The sequence below is a fragment of the Microchirus variegatus genome (genome assembly GCF_963457635.1).
Source record: "Microchirus variegatus genome assembly, chromosome: 11".
Classification (NCBI taxonomy): domain Eukaryota; kingdom Metazoa; phylum Chordata; class Actinopteri; order Pleuronectiformes; family Soleidae; genus Microchirus; species Microchirus variegatus.
Window position 1 is genome coordinate 1311292 of NC_139812.1, and position 23137 is coordinate 1334428.

At 39.5% G+C, this 23137-nt stretch overlaps 1 protein-coding gene across 2 annotated transcripts in view; it reads right to left on the bottom strand.

Moving 5' to 3' along the window:
* Positions 1-2133: 2133 nt before the first annotated feature.
* Positions 2134-23137, bottom strand: part of LOC310933763 (mitogen-activated protein kinase kinase kinase kinase 3-like) — a 40621-nt gene continuing 19617 nt past the window's right edge. Inside the window, exons 13-34 of one of the 2 annotated variants that reach the window (XM_083897331.1) lie at positions 21106-21184; positions 20929-20987; positions 19023-19085; positions 17194-17246; positions 16651-16689; positions 14956-15030; positions 12386-12437; positions 11900-12272; positions 10201-10307; positions 9795-9836; positions 9475-9559; positions 8917-8996; positions 8680-8740; positions 8459-8576; positions 8303-8361; positions 8004-8107; positions 6209-6380; positions 6043-6111; positions 5824-5916; positions 5584-5654; positions 4445-4500; positions 2134-2643 (exon numbers count right to left, since the gene is read on the bottom strand). In XM_083897331.1, coding sequence (XP_083753457.1) covers positions 2556-2643; positions 4445-4500; positions 5584-5654; positions 5824-5916; positions 6043-6111; positions 6209-6380; positions 8004-8107; positions 8303-8361; positions 8459-8576; positions 8680-8740; positions 8917-8996; positions 9475-9559; positions 9795-9836; positions 10201-10307; positions 11900-12272; positions 12386-12437; positions 14956-15030; positions 16651-16689; positions 17194-17246; positions 19023-19085; positions 20929-20987; positions 21106-21184 — 1998 coding nt within the window. In that variant the 3' untranslated portion in view covers positions 2134-2555. Of the gene's footprint in view, positions 2644-4444; positions 4501-5583; positions 5655-5823; positions 5917-6042; positions 6112-6208; positions 6381-8003; positions 8108-8302; positions 8362-8458; positions 8577-8679; positions 8741-8916; positions 8997-9474; positions 9560-9794; positions 9837-10200; positions 10308-11899; positions 12273-12385; positions 12438-14955; positions 15031-16650; positions 16690-17193; positions 17247-19022; positions 19086-20928; positions 20988-21105; positions 21185-22887; positions 22963-23137 lie in introns of both variants that reach the window. The other variant, XM_083897332.1, reaches the window with a different exon arrangement.

The following is a 23137-nucleotide window of genomic DNA, read 5'->3' on the forward strand; positions in this document are numbered from 1 at the left end:
CTATGTCACGAGCAGAGATGGCATCGTAGCTTTGTGCCAAACTAGTGTTTCTCGTCCTCTAGTGTCACAGCTTGTAGAATCCGGTAGTGTTGTACTGCCACACGTGGACTCTGCTACACACGACACACACCACATCCACACAGTGCACGGCTACATGCATGTAGCGCGAGTAAAGCCCCCAGATGTTGGCCTTTAAAAGTCACAGCCATGAGTCACAGGAATCGGATGTAAGAGTTACACAGAAATAAAAACCATGTCGTTTACGGGGCTTTTCATATGAATGAGATCCATCGTCAATTCAGAGTTTCTTGTTACTGCAAGTTAACCGATTAGATAACGGCTGAGTTGGCAGATTTGTTTATTACCGTACTTTGCCATCTACGAGTACAACAAGAATATTTCCCCACACCGCTTTTCATACGCTTTGGTGTCACGAGTGTCTGAGAGCATGAATACGTGAAAAGCTGCACTCACAGTGCCCTCTGGTGGACAATTTAGTAACTACTTGAAGCCGTCTGATGCACTTCTAGCCTATTATATATTTTTGAACTAGTATGGTACAATTGTTCTACAGAGTTGCACTGTGTTTTTCATAAATAAAGTGTTAATGCGACTACTTCAGGGTCAATTTTTAATGTTAACAATATTTTGAATGATACACCAGGTTAAAGAGATCCAAATTGTGTACAATTTGCAGCATTAATTCTGGGAAAATTGTTCATAACTGAGCAAAATTGGTATAGAAATGGAAATATCAGTAGCACTACATACCCTAGGAATTTAATCAACACCCTTCATTTGCCCAATTTATTATCTATTATTTATAAGCAGGTTCCATCTGGATTACTCTATAATGTGATTATTATGTCATCAATATGGGCGGTTTTCTGCAGCTGGTTAAAAATGTATCAAATAATAATGTGTAACTGTTTAAACAGATAATCCTATTTTATTCAAGGCTATAATTTAACATACACAACGTCTACTTGATAAATAGAAGTCATTTTTCTTTCTGTGTAAATCAATCCTCCGTTTTTTTTCCAAGAGGCAGAAACACAGCTGTCACCTAAAGACCAGATCTGTACACGACGCACTCGTATGTGCATACTCTATATGTCTACGCACACACACACAAATATATATATACACACACTGTGCATACACACAAGGTCATATAATGACATCACATTTGTTTGTCAAATACGTTTTTTTTTTCTCCTCTCTGTGCAAATTTTTAACACCAGTGGTTCAATTAAAAAAAAAGAAAAAAAAAATAGCATTGAAGAAAAAAAATCTCGATTAAAACGTTATAATAATAATGATGATAAAAAAAAAACAGATGATGTTGAAAGCAGGAAACTTAAATTAACAGAAATGAGAACGTATGCTACCCCATCAGCAGTTGCTAGGGTACACACGAGCAGGAAGTTTTCGATGGTGATGCATGCAAAATGAAAATGACAATCAGTGCCGCTTCCTGTGTTTGCTCAGTCCATATCCTGAGCTTCTGATCAATATTAGAATAATACCAGCCTGCTAAAGCTGTCTCAACCTGAGGAGACCGCAGCGCTCCTCACTTCCTGAACTTCATCACACGATCGGAGGATACAGGAAGTGAATCTGCTGCCCTGCTCTCTCCTCCACATCTGTCCGTCTCTACTAGCCTCCACAGTTATACAGAGCAACTATACACACGCTTATCTACATGACCGGTCTTTTTAGTGTTCGTCTCTGTCAAAAAAATACCACATTTATATTTACAAGAATTAAATAGAGGTCAAATAAGCACTTGTGTGGTGTGGTGGTGGGTACTGAAATTCGATTCTAGTGGAGGTGGCGAAGATCTTTTGAGTCCACTTTCTCTTTTATATCCTATAAAAAAAAAAAATAATAAAACAGGAAAGCCATCCTGATTGTTAAAGTTACATCATGCCACAATAAATAAAGGTGTAGTTTAAAAAGGGAGGGAAGGTAAAGAGGGAGGAGGAGGAGACAGAGGAGAAGACTACAAAGGAGAAAAGGGGAGATTTTCTGTGCAAGATGGCTGTTCTGTGAAGCTTTAGTGAAAGTAGCAGTAGTACTAATGTGTGTACAAGAATTAGTAGTAGACGTAGTGTTGAAGTCAAACTTCTGTGCAGGATGCTGTTTTCCCAGTGTGTAGTATGCAGGGGAAGGTGTAGATGCTGTCGGGGGGGTCTGGGTTAAAGTCACTCTTAAGAAGCAGAGAAGAGATTCCCCGGATATCGCACCAATGAACTGGCAGGTCGTTTGAACCCTAGTCCAAGACCCGCTGTCCTACTACAACATGTTGAACCGATCCACAATGAAACACTCTGGTGCATTTTAAACCTCTGCGAGTGGGAATCCACATCCGCACCAGTGAACTACTCATTTTTCCAGTTACACTGCCGGCAGGCCGGGTGAGAAGATGAAAGGGTTAGCGTGTGTTTGGGCTGAGCGTATATTTCTCGATTGCTCGCTCCCTTGTTTGCATTAGTGGTGTAGCTGTTGAGGGTGCATGTGTGTACATGTGTGTTTGTGCACGTGTGTGTGTCTCAGTAGCTGTTTTCATGGCCTGCCAGGATGTAGAGGTTGCTGTGGGCGGTCGGGTTATCTGTCGGCCTGCTCTCCAGCACCACCACTCTGCAATACAGACACACACGCAAACAAACATTACATCCAGTTTAGTTTCAAGGGAAGATGACACAAACAATGTCTGTGAATCCCTGTTAAAGCTAGGGTCATATGTACATACACCACAAGAAAGGAGAAATGTGTTCCCTCTCCCAAGGCTGCGAGAAAAGAATGACGTCATTATTTGTTCTTGCATCATCTGGGCAGAACTTTGTTCTTGTGTGGTGCCTGACAACTATTGTGTGATTGGCAGGAAATTTGAAGTGGGCATGGTTAATGTGGAAACGTTGTCGTTCCCTATGAGGACTTCCGAGGAATTCTGGACGAGTTTCTCATGAAGTGGCCAAAACAAACTTGTCTCTGTTCTTGTGGAGTCTGTACAGGCCTTTAATCTGGAAAATGAAGCAATAGCAGCCGACACTTTGAAAAACACAAACAGTAGTAGGGCTGTCACTTTTTTTAAGCTATTCAGAATCAGATAAACCCCTCGATCGTGCACTCACAAGCAAACATGACATTAACCTTAATATTAGTCATGCGAAGTTCAACTCTTTGCTTTTCAGATGCTGTCAAGTCTGTTCACGCAGAAAGACATTTTCACAGCAGAACAACTTGACAACATCCTATTTTTCTAACAGGCAAAAGAGCATTAAAAGTGGATCTAAGGCCAAGCTGTGATCACAGCGCCCTCTGATGGACTGTGCGTTAATTACTTCAGACAGTCTGTTGCCACTCTGGGCTGCATATTCGGAACTCAAACAGGAGTTCATTTAAAAAGGTTAATGTTTTGAACTTTCCTCCACAATTTAGAATTTATATCTAAATATCAGGTAAAAAGTGACAGCCCTTATCGATAAATTCATACTTTCATGGCCACTGGAAGTTGTGATCTGTAGTGGAACAATATCACTATCACTGTCATGTTTCTGTGTTTCTCTTGTAAACTTCTGGCTATTGTCTCTGCTTCAACAGTGTATGTCTATCCAGCTTGTTGTGAGGACTCGTCCTAACCGACGGTTTGTGTCGGACAGGTATGTCAGCCAATAATTTCATGGCTACAGACACTGGCTTTTCTTTTTTTAAAACAGACCCAGACCCTAGCTTTAAAAAAAAAAACAACATCCCCTTCTGCTTTGACAGTTTAGATTTTTCAGACAAAAACATTTAACATAAATGAAGTTTAAATACAGGACCCAGGATATACTGTAGCAAGATAGACACATGGCGAGCAGCAACCCAGATGGACAAAGCCTGTAAAAGCTGTTATTTAGGAAAGGAATGCCGTGTGTATCCTTGGGAAAACCAGAAGAAAGTTTCAACAGGGACCCAACCGCTCAAAAATCAGCTGTAGCGCTCAGTAATGACACAGTAGGCACCAAAATCATCACGTTCATATGTAAGTGGCTCAAAACTACTGGATAATGTGAAACTGAAATATAGTGGTTGTATGTTGAATCAGACCAAGATGATTTTGGTGTCTACACCGTCATGACGTAAAGTCCTTTTGCATTCACTCACACACTCACTCACGCCGTCCCTTTCTCTGAAAAAGTCTCCAAACTCCACTCAGACAATCTCAAAGCTCCTGATCAACATCCTCGAGGGAGAGTCCCGACAGAAAGAGTTTGTGAGCCCCCTGCGGCCAGCGAGCAGCAACTGTACCTGGTCAGAGAGAGGCCTCTGTCCTCAGCCTCTGGATGTCTACGGTCAACGCGTCTTCAGTGGTAAGACACCAGTAAATTGGAAGTTAACAGTGTGATATGAATGAAGCGATACGTCATTGTGGATGTGCATGTGTCTGTGTTCTCACCGGTCTGATCCCAGTAGTCTGAAGATGCGTGTGCTGTCAGAGATTTCCTGTGTGATCTGATAATTAAAGAGAAGAGACAAAGACAGAGACACAATGTCAAGGAAATAACTTCTAGTTTAAACGGTCAAAAATAGAACGGCAATTGAATATGTGGAAGAAAATAGTGATGATTAGATAAAGGATTAAATCTGTGAACATACAAAAACAACATTGCATTTCTCCTTAGTCATTGTGCAGTACATAACCCACATTGCTGTTAATTGGTCAGAAAACAATAAATGCTTGTTGGATCATAATTTAAATGTTTAAAATGGTTTTAAAGATACAATCTGTAACATATCTGCATTAATAATAATATTAGAAAACTAGATAAATAACATTGGTATATATTTTGTTGAAATTGTGTAATTTCATATACTTTTTAAATCCAGAAAAATATGTCATTTCTCCTCAAGTAAATATCAATTTTTTGTCATTTTTTAATGTCATATCTACTTCTGTTATAAATTCTGGGGCAAAATCCCAAGTGAACTATCAGTGTGAGTACGGCAATATTCTCTACTACTAATTAGCAAGTGTGTTGTGTTTAGTTTTGTTGTTTGTGGTCATCACGAAGAGATCACAATTACATATTGTCGTTTGCTGCACATTCCGCCGCTAAATTTCCCCACAGAGGAACCAGCTGAGACAACAACATAACAATTAGCATGATCCCATGCTGCTTCCCGACATCATCAAACTAAGTCTTTTGTTATTGTTTTCGAATCAGAGACCCCTAAGGGCAGAAAATACATAATGTGCATCTAAAGTGTCCCCCAAAAGGCCAAGTTTTTAAAGTACACACAAATTCACATTTAATAGAGTAAAATAATGAAAATATAAGTAAGTCAGTAGAGAGAGCAGCATCATTGCCCTATGTGTGTGTGCATGTGTAGTATTGTGTGTATTGGGGGTGAATTGTGTACAATAAACCTAATATCAAGCGTCATTAATCTGCTTCCATTTGAGGAATTCAGAAGTAACATCTGGAATGATAATCCTACAACATTCTGCCATGCTGCCTGGAAGTGTGCGCTTCACATCAGCATCCCTGTTGTACATTAATGATAAACAGGAACAAACAAACAAATCAATCACACCTCATTGGTCTTGAAACTTCGTCCCTGCATGCCATGCCTCCAGAAGGCCAGTACGCTGTCTTGAAGACAAACTGCATAAAAGCAAACGGACACAATAAGATTATTCTGTACAAATCCATGTCAATTAATGTCACTTTCATCCTCAGAATTGGACCATATTCATTTCGTCTTTTAGTTCATGCGGACGTAGGGCCCACCGTCTCAAAATTGTCATTAGTTTAGCCCTTATTTTTATATTACCTATGGCTTCAATCTGGAAGTTGAAAGTCAGCTCAGCTGACAGCTTTCTGCTGGATTTCAACCGGCCCTGGAGGTTCACTATCTTTATACATCCTGGAGACAAAGAGAGAGAGAGAGAGACGCTCAGTGGCATTCTGGGAAATCTCTGCATTCTGTCCTCAAGCAGACAAATTCTGAGCAATGCAAGTGCAGGGAAGCGTATCTTTGTGTTGGACTCACTGTCAAGGCAGACTAAGATGGTGTCTCTCTCTAACTGAGTGACATGGATCACACACGTCTGTGGTGTGTCTGCAGAGAGGAAGATGCCAGTTTTTGACCTTGGTTAATTACACATTTGATTCAATCAATAACATAAAACAAATCAAGGAAAAACTGCTGGCCACACCTGATTCTGTGAACCAGGAGCAGGTCGAGTTGGGGTTGACGGTGTCAAACCGGACGACCTGGTTGAGTTCTGTGCCTTTACTGACTGCCACACAGATCAGAGGGTAGGTGTGCTCCGGGACCACCAACATCTCAAAGACCTCCAAAGGACACGGCAACGGGAAGTCGATATTCTAAAAAAATAAGCGCAAAAGGAAATAAGAGAAACTTCCATATTACAGTAATAACATAAGATAGTATGTCAGGACATTTTCGCAAGGGAAATAAACATTATAACTTAAAAATGTCATTTAAAGTGCAGTGTGTGACACATGGGAGGTTTTGTTATTAATGATGTATATGTGTATAAAACCACTTTAAAATGAACATTGTTGGGTTTTTGTTCGCTTAAAATTAACCCTTTATATGTGCTTGAGCAAGGCCCTTGCTATACATTACAGAAATACAGAAAGAGTGGGAGAGCGGAGAGGGTTGAAAAAGAGTCAAATTCCTTTTTGGTGTGCAACAGCAACCATAGACTCCTGAGTAGTGTCAGTACTTTAACCTCTTCTTCAGGGTTGCCCCCAGTACCAGGGGCAGTGTCAAATGCAGCGACAAAAGCGTTATAAAGCCATATCTAACTTTAACAAACAGACATGCTGCATCCAAAGAACGGTCAGAACCATTCTTATGTTCACGAAACACAGTTAAAACACAGATGGATCAAACAGCAGGAGCGAAAAAAAACGTTATAGCTCACACATTGAAAAGCGGCACCGGATCGTCATCGTGATTATGTAAACAAAAAAAACCTGTGTCGACGGGACAGCGGAGAATCCACAGATTCCAGCGGTACCATTTTTATCACTCTACGACCAAGATTCACAGATCCAGCCTCAAAATAAGAGCAAAACAACAACTGACAGCAGAAATGCTGTCTTACCTTTGCTGTTTATCAAAACAAGTTATTTCCACTAGAACAAAACCACTTCTAATGAAGAACTACACTTTCCAGCATGCTTCTTTTCCCGGTCTGATTGATCATTACAGAGCGACATTAGATCGTTCTGATTAGAGAAGGGCGAATGTGTGTGACAAATGCGTCATATGCATTTATGTCCTTTTGACTCGCTAATAAAGTGATTCACACGCATTTGGAGACCGGGGTCTGATTCTACCGGTTTAGAGGTTTAAAACAAGCTGTCAACCAAATTGACCAAGGTAAGCCAGAGCTATGGCGCTGCGTAACTGAAGACGCTGCAGAGTCAAAACAAGTTATTTTTAGACCAATAGTGACATGTAAATAAAATTAAATGGGTTTTAAAAATTTGGTACCTAAGAAATCTCAAATGGCACAGATGGTGCCAAACTGTGGCAAAGGAGAGAGAACGCCTAGACATCTCTTTACTAAAACCTCTGTTATTTCACTTTGCTTCACTTCAGCAGCATCAGACTTTTCACAGCTCATGTCCACATGTTGCTTCTACTGCATATTTTAAAGGTGATATTTGCTTTAAAATGCTATATTTTTTTAGGCGAGACAAAAAAGTCCTTAATTTATGCTGTGTTCCATGTACATTTACTCTGACACAGTGGCATCTACAGTGAAACTTACACCTCTGGTGGAATCTCAAAAGTGTTATCTTTATTTGATACCAAGATAATCCACATGAGCGTGTAACTGCAGAGGTTTACTCTATTTAGTTTGGGCATGTCATTTTCGAGCAGGGACTCCAAAAAGAGGGTCAGGGAAGAAGAGGTTAAAGGTATCTAAAACTGGAGCTGAGAGAAACGAATGAGGAGAAAAATATTCAGACCTTGATGAGCATGAACTTCTGCATGGACTCCACCCACTCCAAAAGCAGGACACTGGACTGGAAGGCTCCACACAGGTACTTATGACCTGTGTATGGGTTACGCACTGTACAAAGAAAACATGTATCATCTTTAACGCTTACAATCTTTGTCTCAGTCGTATTTAACACTTTCTTTGCTGGTTAATTTGCATCCATAAGAAGCTGTGAAATATCTCGTCATATACTGTATCTTGTTATTTAGTGATTGGGCCAAGAACGATAATGTAGGGTATATAGAATTCTCCGTCACAATAACTCACCGACACAGCACTTTTGGCACCCTTTAGTGTCTGGGATTTTATTGGACACAGAAAACTTCCTATAAGCAGATGAAGAAAGAAATGAGTGATGGCATTCGTAAAAGATGACCTCGGTAAAAAAACATAGAAGCTTTGGCTGCCTGGTTGGACACTCACCTGGGAATGATCTTATCAGGCAGTTTGTGTGTGGGAATGGCTACTGGTAACTTTTGTAACTGTCTGGCCTGTTCGAACAGACCACTCAGACTGTGGGAGTACAGCTGGGAGGCTTTTCCTGGAAGATAATAAATAATGGCGATGAGGATGTGTGAACAAAAGCACAAAACTTTAACAGAAATTTACTGATTAAAAAAAAAAAAAAAAAAAAAAGTGCTCACCAGATATGGAAAGAAGACAATTGTTCATGACATATAGCCAAGTACACCGCCGAGGAAAGAGCTGCACACAGATAATGAGGTACAGAGAAAACAAAAATGATGCATGAGCAACACAGTGTCACACCACAACCTAAAATCATTTCCTTCAAATCTCCAACAAAAAAAGATGTTTAACCCTAACCCTAAGCTTTGGTTATTATTATCTTATCATCTTCAAAGACACAATCTTTTGCTCACCTGTTCCATTGTAGTCTCATGAAGCTCATTAAGGTTTAATGTGTAGATCCCCTCTTCAGCTCCAAATATCAAATACTGGTCTAAAACACACACAAACATCAACAGCACACATTAGACAATGCTTATACAATGTTCGTGTTCGGTTAACTTAAAGTTGCAGTGCCTAACTTTTGGTATTCGTGAAAAACAATGTAAAATTATTTGTATGTTAACAGTACTAGCAGACCTGAGTGTGCAAGTGTTTGTGCGTACTCAGTGGCAGCACAGGTATGGGCGGGGAAAAGAAGCATTGATCATGTCAAACTGCTGAACGAACCAGGTTTCCTGAGCAGATTGTGTAAACGCTCATTTACACTTCCTTTTGTTCTCAGTCAAACACTAATCACTTTGTGTGTTGCTGTTGTCATAAAACAAATAACTTTCTGTGAGCAATGTGGAGCCGATAGGCTTATTCAGCATTGTGTGAACTCATTTGACAATGGTTTGAATATAAATATTTACATTACACACTACAGTTAAAGATATCACTAATGATGACAACTGGTTTATGCTGGTTACCTCTGGTGTCAGGGTTGATCCAGGAAGTGGCACAATGGACCTTGAGCGGGCAGCCATTGAACACCTTGGAGAAACATGCACCCATCTGAAAATGAAAAATGACAGAGTGAGTGTTATGGAATGCATGATGCCACAAAATATCTCTGCACAAAGGACAACAAACTTTATTTTGCTACATACCAAGACTTAAGTTTGAATGAGTGATTCACTTTCTAAGTGAATTAAATTAAATGTGATCCAACAAATATGTGAAGCATGTGATTTAACTTAATGGCACATAACTGCAAGTGTTTACTGGTGCAGAACAGAACATTACTTACATGGACTTTGGGTGTAGGTGGGAGGCCATTACTGATCGGCATCTAGAGCAGAAGGGTACATGCAGGAACACACAAAGGATTAAAAACTCTGTTCAGATAATCTTTATAGTTTTGTTGTTGTTGTTGTAGCACTAACTATGTAGACTTTTGATGAAAAATTTTAATTTTTAAAATTTTGGATTTAACAAACAACTTTTTTATGAATAGAACTGGAACATCAATGACTTGAGGCTTCCTGACAGTGAGTGTCTGACTTTTCTGCTCAAAGCCACAGCAAGCTGTGTATTCTCAACAATCCTATTAATGAAATAAGTAGAAGCTTGATGTAAATATCCAGTGCAGAACTGGACCTATTGGAGGGACTTTAAGATATTTGGGTCACTGCTTTACAGCCAAGTCTACTTACCGGAACATCCTTCTTATCTTTCCGTGTGGGAACACTAGGGGGCATGGTGGACTGTCTTTCTGCTGGACTGTCCTTCTCACCATTGTGTGGAGAGTTAAGCCCATTACCTACAACAACAGAGACACAACTCGGCGTGTTAGAATAACAGACAAACAGAACGAGTGAGAACGAGAGAGAGAGAAAGGCATGGCGGTCATAAGCAGATGTGAGAGACGAGATATCGACTTGGCTGCAGAAAAGACTGCGGGCACAGAGAAACAGCTGGTTCCAGTGACTACAGTCTAATCTGCACAATTACAGACATAGAGGAGCGTTAAACTAAAACAGTCACAAACAAATACTGGGAGCAGAGAGGGAGGGAGGGAAGGAGGGAGGGAGGGAAGGAGGGAGGGAGGGAGCAGGCTAGCAGGAAAATATAGAGGATCAAATATAGTCATGGGAGTGTTAGTGATCAATATAGATCAATTACGGTTGGTTGAGCTGATAAATGATCACATGTTTTGCAGTAAAGTGTCTCTGTATGAACAAAATAATTTCCTGTCAATATTAGAAGACCTGGCACTCACTAACACGCACATTTGCACACACTTTTCTCTACCAAAGTCAATGAATGACTGCTGAGGACTTTCAACAGCATCACTGCACATCCATCCTTCTGGCAACTGTGTTGGAAATCCAAACACCAGCATAAACAACTAGATTGACTAAAAAAGTTAATCTAAGATCTACATTTTAAAAAAGAAATTTAGAACGTCTCTTTTTCATTTGGCTTTTAATTAAGTTTATCTGTTGTTGATACCATAGTCGTATTATATTGTGACCTTATTGTAATTTTGATAAATTTCTCCAATTGTTGACCAAATTGACTGTGTAAAGCACCCTGGGTTGCATCTTTGCATACAATGTACTTTACAAAATACTTTTATTAATACAAAAAAATGATCAGTAAATCTGAAATTAAGTTACAAAAACCAAGTTACAAGCTTGGAAACTATAATCTGATGAATGCATTTGTGTTGGTGTCCTGTTCACCCTCGATCTCTCATGTAAAAATTGTACCAACATACAATGTTAAACTGTTATTATCAAAAAAATCTGCCTCATGAATAAATGCCAGTGTTTGCATTGATGCAATTCTTGTGTTTGATTATTGTCTAATGACACATTTTGATTAAGATTTTCAAAATTAAAAGTATTAGTTAAGCTGCCACGAGGAAGGGGACAGATCAAACCTTATCACAATAATTCAATGAACAAATGGAAATAATTAAATTTGGTAATGTTTAGGGTGTTTTTGCCGAGGGATTACAACTGAGCCACATTGATAGGGACATGTCTGTACATAGTATGTATTCAGCCATGTCTCGGGTGATCATCGCTGCGATCAGCCGAGACATTTTCTCCTTTTCCTTGTTCCTCCAATGGAGTGAGGGGAAGTGGTTGCCGACTAGTATGTTTTAACTGACTGAACAACCAATCACACGTCAGAAAAGATGACAAACAACCATATTAAGCAGAAGCTGATGGACGGAAGGAACTACAAACAAAACAATATTGATAAGGCACTATTATTAATGAGCTCATGGAACAGGTAAATTAACCAGACTATTATGGACTGACTGATGGGAGACCACACAACCAATCGAAGGGGATGAGAGGGACTGCGGACACGAGCAATCTACCAATCGGCTGCTCTTACTCGCTTCATTTTCCTCCTTTTTTTCCTGCTCCTCTTTCACCTCCTTCAGCACCTCCCATGCCTCCTCCAGCTCCTCCTCTGTGTGAGGTGTGTGGAGCCACTCCCAGAAATGCCTAAAGCTCCCATCATCCTCTGGGGCAGAGTTTTCCACGTCCGTGCACTTCGGGCTCTCGTTACCTAGGCTACTGCGGCGATGGGGCGGCAGCTTCGGGGGCGGGGGCCGCGGGGGGACATTGGAGGCAGGCCGAGCTGGGCTTGCCGTCTGTGGGACCGGACAGCGTTTGATGGTCCCCCCACCTCCGCTGTCGTCCTCGCTGTGCGAGTGGCTGTCGTCTAGCTTATGTTGCTGCTGGGACGAGCGGATGGACTTGGGCTGAGAAAAAAAAAATTAGAAAGGCAAAAGTTAATGTCTCGTTTTTCAAAGAAACAAAATAATTTGAAATAATTAAGTGGTTGCAGCTGATGAATGCATTTAGCTGTTTGTACCTTGGGAGGAAGTGGGGGTGGGACCTTTGGCCTCATGATGGTGCTTGATTTACTGAAGAATGAGAAAACAGGACTTGAGACTCTGCTTAATGAGACACCCAAACACACGAGTTACATTGAGAACAAGTCACTGCTTGATTGGTGGTTAAACCTCTTCAAAAAATCTCTCATTCTAAAAACATATTCTAAATCTATAAATTGCTAATAAATTGATTTAAAATGTCAAAGATCACAGTTTAGCAACATCACGGCCACTCTCAAACAAGAAATATGACTTTGCTATATGAGTTGTGGTCGAAGACTTTTGCACATTAGTGTACATTTTCCCATGAAAGGATTAAAACATGGACCCTCCTGTAGATAGATCCCAGAAATACATGGGAGGAATTAATACATTCATGATTTGTATAAGGCAACATTTACACCAGTGGGACAGACGGAACTAAGAATGTTAACCACTACATGCAAAGTAATAATGGGATTATAACAATAGAGCATGTGTAAAGTCTCTGAGAATAGAAGAGCTGATTCTGATATAATATATATAATATATATACAACACTAATATATATAACACTTTTACTTATCACTGCAGAATATCAAATGTTTGATTAAATTTGTTTCATCATAAAGCTTTTTAATCATCTTTTATCAGCAACATATTCATAGAGACTTTATTCATTTTAGTGTTATAGACTGCAAATTTATAGAGGTCATAGACTGACGGAGAATGATCTGTTCAGAGATCAGTGGAAATGGACAAAGGTGGGAGTCAATCACAGTGAGTGAACACAAATATAAACACACCAGTTAGATCAGCCACAGGGATTTTTGCTGGACGGCAGCTGACCAACATATATCGTTCACCCTTCCCTCATCAATACAGTGACAAGTAACTGACACAGTTTCACATTTGCAGGACTGGGAGCTACATAGCTATAATCTGTATCTGATGCAGAATATGTCAGCTGGACTTTGTGGTACAGTGGTGGGTGGTGGCCGCAAAGAGTCAGTTAGATTAATTAACAAAACACTCGGGAAATCAGCATATTAAAGGCATTTTAACAGAATATGAGAGGATTTGTGACAAACTATGCTGATTCAACATGCATAATGAGTGGAAAAACTGTACGCATCTATTCAGCATGATCAGCTTATATAAGAAGCTAAGGTCAATGGACATTTCTGCACCTTAATTAAACATTAACAACATTTACGATATAAACGGAACCCACTGCTCTTATTTATCTTATTTGCATTGGCTGCAGTCCATTTAGGAAGTCAGGGGGCATCTATTTTTGTCATCACTGGTTCTGAGTTTGGAAAAGGCCGAGAATATTAAAGAATAAAAGGACTTTCTGGCTTCAGTGGAAATTATCCGTCGACAAAGAATGTGCTGGTCTGCCGCAGACTTTGGCTTTTACACGTTGAGGGACAAGGCTGGAAGCCAAATGTTCAGTTTTATAAAGGGAGGAGAAGACAGAAGGCAGTGAGCACACTTGTGCAGTGCTCACAAAAACACACTCTTACATGCACGCACGCACACACACACACACACACACAGGGAGCAAGAAGGCACACAGATGGCAGAACAAAACAAGATAACAGCAAATAAGTCAAAGTCCTGAGAATCTTAACAACAAAACTGCACCCAGACCTCATGTTTCGTGTCTCAAAAATAATGTAGCTGTAACAATTCACTGATTAGTAACTTAATTAATCACCAACTACTGTATATGTGATTCTTTGGGTCGTGTCCTGGAAATGTGTGTATATATATATTGAGATATAGGATAAAAGATGTTTTGAGATGACCTATTTTTGGATGGATGGATGTTGAACACATCTGATCTGGTTCCTACTTATGACAATCCTTTGTCTAAGAGCTAGAGCAAGAATGTCTTTATGTGACATTTCAGGGTGAAAATCAAATGGGAGCTGTGAGGATCGGAAGAGACACGTGAATTCCAGCTATCTCATGATAGGAAAATAACACTTTTTGGGACTTTTTGGCTCTCTAAATTTTGGCTTATTAAATGTGAATTTATTTAATTTTTCTTCTCCGTGACAGTAAAGATTTGAGGATATCGTCATTTTGAGGTTTGGAAAATATCGACTGCCATTTTTCCCCATTTTCATTGAATGGGCCCAAAAACTGAAAAAAAAAAAATCAACAGCACAGCTATAACATAGTGGAATTCAACATAATATGGACCAGGTTTGATTATGCAGCTGCATTTGCATGTACTCATTAATGCCTTACCAGTGGCTAACTTTACTCCCTGCACCTGTTTATTTATGCAAGTAAATGGCCTCCAGGTGAGTTTTGTTTGTGTTAGGGTTACTGTTAGTAGCTATTAGACTTCAAACGCTAGTCATGGCATGGGAGACACACATGGTATAAATGCACACACATTCACACAGGTGGCAATTGTGGCATGATGGTGAATGTGCTGCGTTGAGATGCTTGGATGTGAAAGACGGGAAAGCTTTCTTTCTCGTCATCCTCCTCCTCTGGAGGGGAGGAGACGAGAAGATGCTTCCACTTCTAAGACTGGGAGAGAACTTACTGAGTGTGAGTTTCATCATCATCTGCACCATCATCATCCTCATCCTCATCATCCCCTAAGTGTGCCACATGGCCCCTGGGAGAGGAGGTGAAGAGTCGGGTGGGGAAGAAGGGATGGAAAAAGAGAGGGATAGAGTAGAAATGGAGGGTCAACGTAGGGAGAGATTGGGGAGAAGGGGAGCAAGCAAAGGAGATAAGACATGACAACAGGAGGAGGAGGAGGAGGAGGCAGAAGAGGATTTGGGGAGAGGGAGAAGGGGAGGGAGATCTGAGTGAAGCTTGGTCCACAAACTGGTTCTAACCTCTAAACCCTGGACAGATCTGAAAGGACTGAACGAAACAAAAGGTAGAGCCCCGTGCTCACACAGATAATAAAAACAATACATTACTTACTACAGCCCTGAAGCACAAAGAGAGTTTAGCCACAATATAAAACGCACTTCCAGTGTGACTCTAATGTTTAAAATCATACAGTTCTTACAGATCTACGTCGACAACAAACGTTATCTCTTATCATTCAACATAACTTCCCTGCAATATATCTCTAAATAATAGCTTTTATCAATATCAACAGCAAAGAGAAGCAGGTCATTCTTTCAAACTGGCTTCTATCAGAGTTAATAATATAAAGTCTATTCATTCCCTTGTTTCTATTTCTACTCACACAATGACAGTGTCATATCCTACTCGCCACTCTGCATCTATTATCTTTTCCCAAGAGAAACACTCACTGTCTCTAATCTGAGCCTTTGTCGTAATGTGTTCTTAAATATGAACACCAATAAGAGAGTGGACTGAGTTGATTCCATTTAAGGTGAATACAGGAAATACAAGATACACTATAGACTAAGTGTTAATCCACTTCACTATACACCAAGTGTAAATACTTAAGAAACTATGAAAGGTTGGATCATTAACTGCCACAAGCTAGTCTAAATCTAAAGTCTCTCCACTCACCTGTCTGTCATAGCTAAGCAAGAAAAATACACTTCCATTTACTGTCACAACATTCTGCCACAAACATTGTTTACACTAAAACAAACCAAAAACATTTGACCATATTTAAAATGGCTTGACTACAATTCCCATTATTCTTCATTACACAGAATATAATGTCATTTAAAATGTACTTGCATAGGAAAAACACTCTAATTCAAAGTGGGTAAATCAATGAGGACTTTGACTAACTTTTGAGATACTGAAAGTCATTTTGAGTTTATCAAATAATTCAGTACAATACATATACAAATTATTGGAAATAGCAAAGCATACTAATAAGAGTCACTGTCTCTGGTTTGCACCAGCAAGTAAGAAGAGTTTCTCCACAGAGGTGAGAGTAAAACTGCAGCTTTGGCTGAGAAAACTGCATAAAGGTGCATGTGTGCATGTGTGCGTGAATACACACATGAAAGTGTGAGTGTGTGTGCATGTGTAAGCCATGCTCTGCAGGAAGCTCTTATGCAGCACAGCCTTTTTCGTGATGATATCAAAGCGTGATTCAAGCTGCAGAGGGAAAATGAAACCCAGCAAGAGTCCAGCCATGTGAGCCTCAAGTCATTACAGCAGCATTAGTCGCATGTGTTTGTCCCAATTAGTCTTGCCATTAACAATGATTGGCTGATGGGTGGGCGTGGTTAAAGGATCCGAAAACTATCACACCCTGGGTCAATTAGGATGTGAGAGGAGTCTGACTCACCTCTGGTGAAGCTCTTCCTCTACAGATTTGAGAAGACTCCTGTTCAAGTAAAGAGAAAAAACACAGAAAGACATTTTACAAAAGAAAAGTACAATTCAGAATTTACTTGGTACATGCTTTACCTCACGATAGTTGTGTTTTTCACAAAACAAGAGCAATTTATTTCAATTAAAATTGTAAAAGTAGAATTGCTACTAGGTGTTTCCATTACCAATTTTCTATTGCAATATTTATTTTTTGCACATTTCTCAGGATAATGGTATTTGCCAGTCTTTTGTCCGGATCTGTACTTTAGCTGACAAAGCACATTTTGTGAGCACAAAAGCACCCTGTGCTTCAACCTCATCAGACTATAATCTGCAACTTTATCCACAACTTAATCAATCTTTACGCATTGATTATTAAAAAAATAAATAAATAAATAGACGGACACAACTGCAGATATAGAAGAGGATCACATTTAAATCATGGACAGAAAATACAATGACAGAAACAAAAGTCGCAATGAAAAGAAAGAGGACATATGACAAAGGTGACACTGACTTGTTTCCTCCCAGCAGACTTGGAGAATCATGGCCATACTCCAACTGCAGATCCTACAAGACAGACAGACGCCATTACTACAGTGACATAATATTTTCACAGAATGAAAATGGAAGAATGATTCTGTACATTCGATTTCTCTGGGTCAATAAAAAAAAACAGCTCAGTAAATGACACTGAAACAGTGACAAAAACTGAATGAAACCTTGTTTTAATTGATTACTGCAGTGGCTGTAGTTACTGTAGCAGCAAAAGTGATTGCAGTTAGTATTTATACAGTCTAGTACAAATATACCAGCCCCATAAACCACATCAATCACTTTAAGCATGGTTAATATCCACAGAACAGTTATATGAACAGTGTGTGTATAGATTTCACACTTGTTGAGTTCACATTGTGTAAAAATAATAAAATGTTATGGGGTAATACTATACAGTGGATGCACAAGTTGCGAACAGAGCTTTTATTGTTTTCATTGTGTATATGTACTTTGTATTTCCACAACTTGCAGTGGTGATGTGCAATAATGTGGTTGTTTATCCAACAGTAATACTCTCTCACCACTACAGGCAGTGAGGGAGTTGGTAGTACACGCTAAGGACTGCAGATGATGTTCACACATTAAACTTATCTCAATTGCTACAACCACATTCACACTGTTCCATCATATGGAGGAATCCAGACCCTGACAGGCTGCTGTGCCTAGTTACAGTGGCTATGCTATCATCAGTACTTTATTGGGCAACGGTAATATTTTGAGACATGTCCTGATGTAGTACTTTCAATTATTACAGGAATAGATCGGAAATACGATGTAAGAAATTGTAGACAAAGTGTTTCTAAACCTGATCAATTAAAAAAAATGTCAAGTTCAAAACGGTTTAATGTCAAGTACATAGAGCCACAATGTGAACACAGCATTGACTCACAAACATGTACTTTTGAAGAAATTGACAAAATGCAATAAGCATGCAGAAGTAAACACACACTGAAAATGCTGCACACTGCACACACACACACTTCAGGTCAATCACAGGACAACAGTTTAGAGCACATGTAAGCAGTAAAGCACAGAACAGAGACACACATTCTGAAGAGAGAAATATGACGATATACGTCAAGGTTGCAGTTCAGTGTGTGTGTGTGTGTGTGTGTGTGTGTGTGTGTGTGTTACCTCTTTAGGACTTTTTCTGGCATAAAAACTGACCATGTCTAATTGTGACCTTGTTTAATTGTGATTATGTTCAGGTTAGGGTTAGGTATTAACTGGTTATGGTTGAGGTTAGTTAGGGATAATGCTTTGTTTAGGCTGTCTACATGGAGGGAAGTGAAGAATAGCTGAGCAAATGTGTGCATGTTTACAATTTCATTTTATTGCTTCTAATGTGTGCATAATACGGAAAGTACATCTTAAAAACAAGATGAAAAACAACACCAACAACTACACCAACATCGAAATGAACTCTTGTCACCATGACAACTACAACACCAGTTAGTGAAGCAGAAACCAAGGCTGGAAAAAGAAGAGCAACGTGAACAGTAACAGATGGATGGACCAGTATAGATGGAAATGAGCAAAAATACACATAGGACATTGACCAGCCAAAGCTATCAGCAGTCTCGAAAATGACAAAAAAAAAAGAGAGAGAGACAGCATGGGCCCAAAAAGCGAAAAAAAAGCCAAAAAAAAGAAGTGCTGTAGTTGTACTTGGGTAATAGATTAAGAATGAAAAACGAGAATGAAAATAAAGAGCCACTATAGGTGGACATAGGGAGAAGCCAAAAGAGGAAGAGACAGAGGGAGAGAGACGGATAGATAGAGTACTACCAGATTAGGTCTTGCGGTATAGTAGAGCTCCTCAACACAGTCCAGATAGGGCTCAGAACCACACTGGTCAGCAAGACAGAGTGAGAGAGACCTCAGTTAATATATTAACCTGGACTGATGGAGGGAACAGGGCAGGAGTGAGGGAACGATAATGAATGAAAAATGGAATTAGGCCAAAAAATGGGCTATGAAGTCCATGGAGGAAGAGGTTGATACTGGAATAATAATCTAAAGAGAAGAGGGGAAGGATGGGCAATAGATTAACTAAGGGATGGGTGGATATAAAGTAGAGCAGATGGGGGTTAAACAAAATCAGCAAAACTTGGAAATGACATCAATTAAAACAAAATTAGATGACAGGAGCTTTATCTAAAGCCAGTTCTAGTCCTGATAAAAATGTCTTTGAATTAACATCACGTTGACTTAGTCCATCTTTCCTAGTGAAAGTTTAAATGTGTTTGTTTAATACAATACTTACACTTTACACAAACTCTTCATACAATCTCTTTGGATAAAGATGACACTGCTAACTTTTTGTAATGGCAAAAGTAGTAACAGTAAGCTGTTAATGATCTATTAACATATTAATGTGTTCATGATTTATTGATGCTATACAAGACCTCATAATTGTGAATGGATGAATGATGAAGGGCTTAAAAAAAACCCACACAACTCAGCAAGAAACTGAAGGACAAGAAGATGAATGTCATGTCGTGAAGGCCTACACCGGAGGAAGAGCAATGTGCTGTATGTAAAAGAAAAGTAACAGTCTCGATTGTTTCTTGGTGAACTTGACGGGAAGAGGAATACCAAAGTGAGTTTGTGCAAGTGCAAAGAAAGTGCAGAAAAAGTGGGCAGCACAAGGGAACAAACTGCTTTAACACCAATCCCTGCACCATACCAAGTGTTCACTAGCAATGCTTCCTTTAGCTCTTGGCTCTAAAATCGAAAATCATCATAAGATGAAACTATGGCTCATTAAATACACACTCGAATCGACTTAACTACATAAACTACCTTTAAAGCCTGGGTAAGTAAAAACCTTTGAAAGAATGTAACCATTATCAGTTACATTCATCCGCCCACAAATCTGGAGTAAAACCGTTTGGCTGCACTTTCAGTGACAAGCTTGCTAACATTTGGCTATTGTCTCTGCTTCACCCATGTATGTGTCTCTGGGTTGTTGCCATTCTGATTTCTAAGTCCATGTTTTATTACACCTCATTATCATAGACCTTTGAAACATACACGTAATAATATGGGAAAATCAGAATGTCCCGACTGAAATGAAACGTCTGAAATTGGGCTAAATTGAATTTCTCAAAGTCATACAACCAGATAATGTGATTGGGAGTCGAGCTACTAAGAATAGAAAAAAGCCAGTACACAGAAGAATAAGACAACAGCCACAGAAAAACTCAGACTGGTACATTTTTGGACTGACAGGGAGATTGATTTTATTCAATATCAGCTTCAAGAATTATAGATAGAAGATATTTTTAAGTTAGTGGATGGGAGGAAGACTCTGAATGGCGCTCAACATGCTAATAATTAGGCTTACACCGGAAACCACCGAATACCCACAAACTGAAAGGGGGAGTAGAAATTGAGACGCGTCATTCAAGCAAACGATTCCCCATCAATGCTTGTATACTTGGGGGCAAGGAGTCCAAATAATCAATGCAGTCGATTTACAAATGTAGCTCGAAATAAATGTGCATAGAAACTTTTTGATTGACAACGTCATGGATTGTTTGGAGTGGGGGGGGGGGGTTGTTTCCTGTGATTAAGTGAGAATCTGCCATGCTGGTGAGTGGTGAAGTGGCAACAAAACAAACCATATAATCCCACTCACAGACACAAACACACACACACAGAAGATATAGATGATAAGATGATAACTCACCGGCTCATGGTGGGGCTCTGTCTCCTTTCTCAACGGAGGATCAAACTTCACCTGACCAACTGAGAAACAGGCGGTAAGAAACAGACAGAGGTGAGTACAGAAATGGAAACAACATAAGACAATAGGTTAAATGGTACAAACAACTAAAGCGTTTTGAATCATGCTGACCACACTCACAGTTAATCTCTGACAGTGTCTTTCCTTCTCGTGTGCTCCTGCTGGTGGAACGAATACGATGAGGAACAGAGACCGGAGACTACCAGGAAACAAACAGAGACACATACAAACAGTCAAGGGGCTGTTCAAAGAATAAACACTGTGTAGTAATGTGTACACTGTACTTGAGAGGGTTAAAAAAAAAAACACAACACAAAACATAATCCCACTGCTATTTCCTGCAGGTGGGATGTGATGACACTGCAAAAAATGGCCAGCTGCACTCTGCAACCAGACAACAACAAAACAAAGCACCATATTCAACACCAGCACAGACAGGAACACAGACTTTCCCAGACAGCAATGTTTTATGCTAATGAGTTCTTATAAGAAAAATGGTGTAGTTGAAATAGATCTGATTAAATGCATTTCAATATGCATCACACACCACCAACTGACACACACAGTTCATGTTCATGCCTATTCTATTTAGAAACAGTATCAACTACTGTATAAAATGCAAATTACTGGTTTTCTTTAGGCCTAATAGAGGTTCATTTTATTGTGTCATGACCAGTATAATGTAAGTTATTCTAACTAACTAACAGTATACAAGTCTCCACTTGAATTCATGTCATCAATATTCAAAACACAGCAAAATCAAACCATGCTTGTAGAGCAACCAGAAAAAAAAGAAGATATGACCTCAACAAGAAGATGCATTAATAAATGCTACATTTGTAGCTGATGTTTGTTATTTAAAACCATTTCTTGTAGGTGTAATAAAATCTATACTCATTACATACTCAAGGTTAGTAACTATCACAACAAAGGCAGATGAAGATGGCTTCCATCTGAGCATCCCAACCCTTTCCATATAACCCATCCTTTATTTCCAAATGGAGACACAAGATTTTGATCTTTAAACCAGAGGCTGCTGACGCAAAACCAAAACACTGTTTCATCAATTCTTTAATCACTGATTGACTGAAATATTTTCCTCTTTTTTAGTCTAATGCGGAAAACCGCACATTGGACACACGTGGACAGGAAAGAAAGCACGGTGTCAGCACTTTAAATTTGCAGGATGTGGTTTTGGATGCATTTTTCTGTGGTGCATGACACTGTCGCACACTGGAAACCATCTTTATAAACCTAGACACATCTGTTTACTCAGCTGCTGCCACATAACTAGGATGAATTAAGCTAACCCTAATCGACAGTGGTGGTATTTACTGATCTGCTGATGTACAGCCAAATATGGCCGCCAAAGCATCTAAACTATGTTGTCATGGAACGTGATCATGGGTTTGTTTCTACCGTTTTTATGCAAGCATGTATTTATAAGATTAATTATTACATTTATATTATTATTATTATTGTCCATTTAATATTTAGCGTATTACTTGTTCTGCACAAATGTCCAGGGGACATTAATAAAGTGATATTCTAATTGTATTCTCACACAAACTTTACTAAATGCTAAAGTCATCATAAATTATCACTTGGTACGACTGAAAACATCTCAAAGCTGTGAAGTTAAATTAAAATTAGGATTGAGTGATTATACAGCTGATTTTTCATTAAGTGATCACTTGCATAGTGCACTAATTAAGCAATGACCATGGTAATCCATCAACTGTTTGAGCCCAACATGCCAGTGTCAGTTTCCATGACAACACCAGTAGATGCTCAGCTTCTATTCATTCAGCTCTGTGGTCCTCGTCCACGTCAAAACACAACTGACACTTCACGTTCATGTTAAAATGAAATCACAGCAGACACCGCAGCCCACGCTGGTACCTTCCAACGGGCCGCAAAGCGGGGTGCACGTCGAGCACCGGGGCTTATGGGTAGGAAATGGCCCCTGTACTTAAACTGAGGAGGAGGTCAAGGATGGGGGGGATGGAGGAGAGAGAAGAACAAAAAGAAAAGGAGAAAGAAAGGTAAGGAGAAAGGAGTGCTACAAAGAGAAAGAGAGGAAGAATGAGGAAGAAAGAAATTGGAAATAAAAGCCAAGAGGAGTGAAAAGAGATACAAATGGTAACAAAAG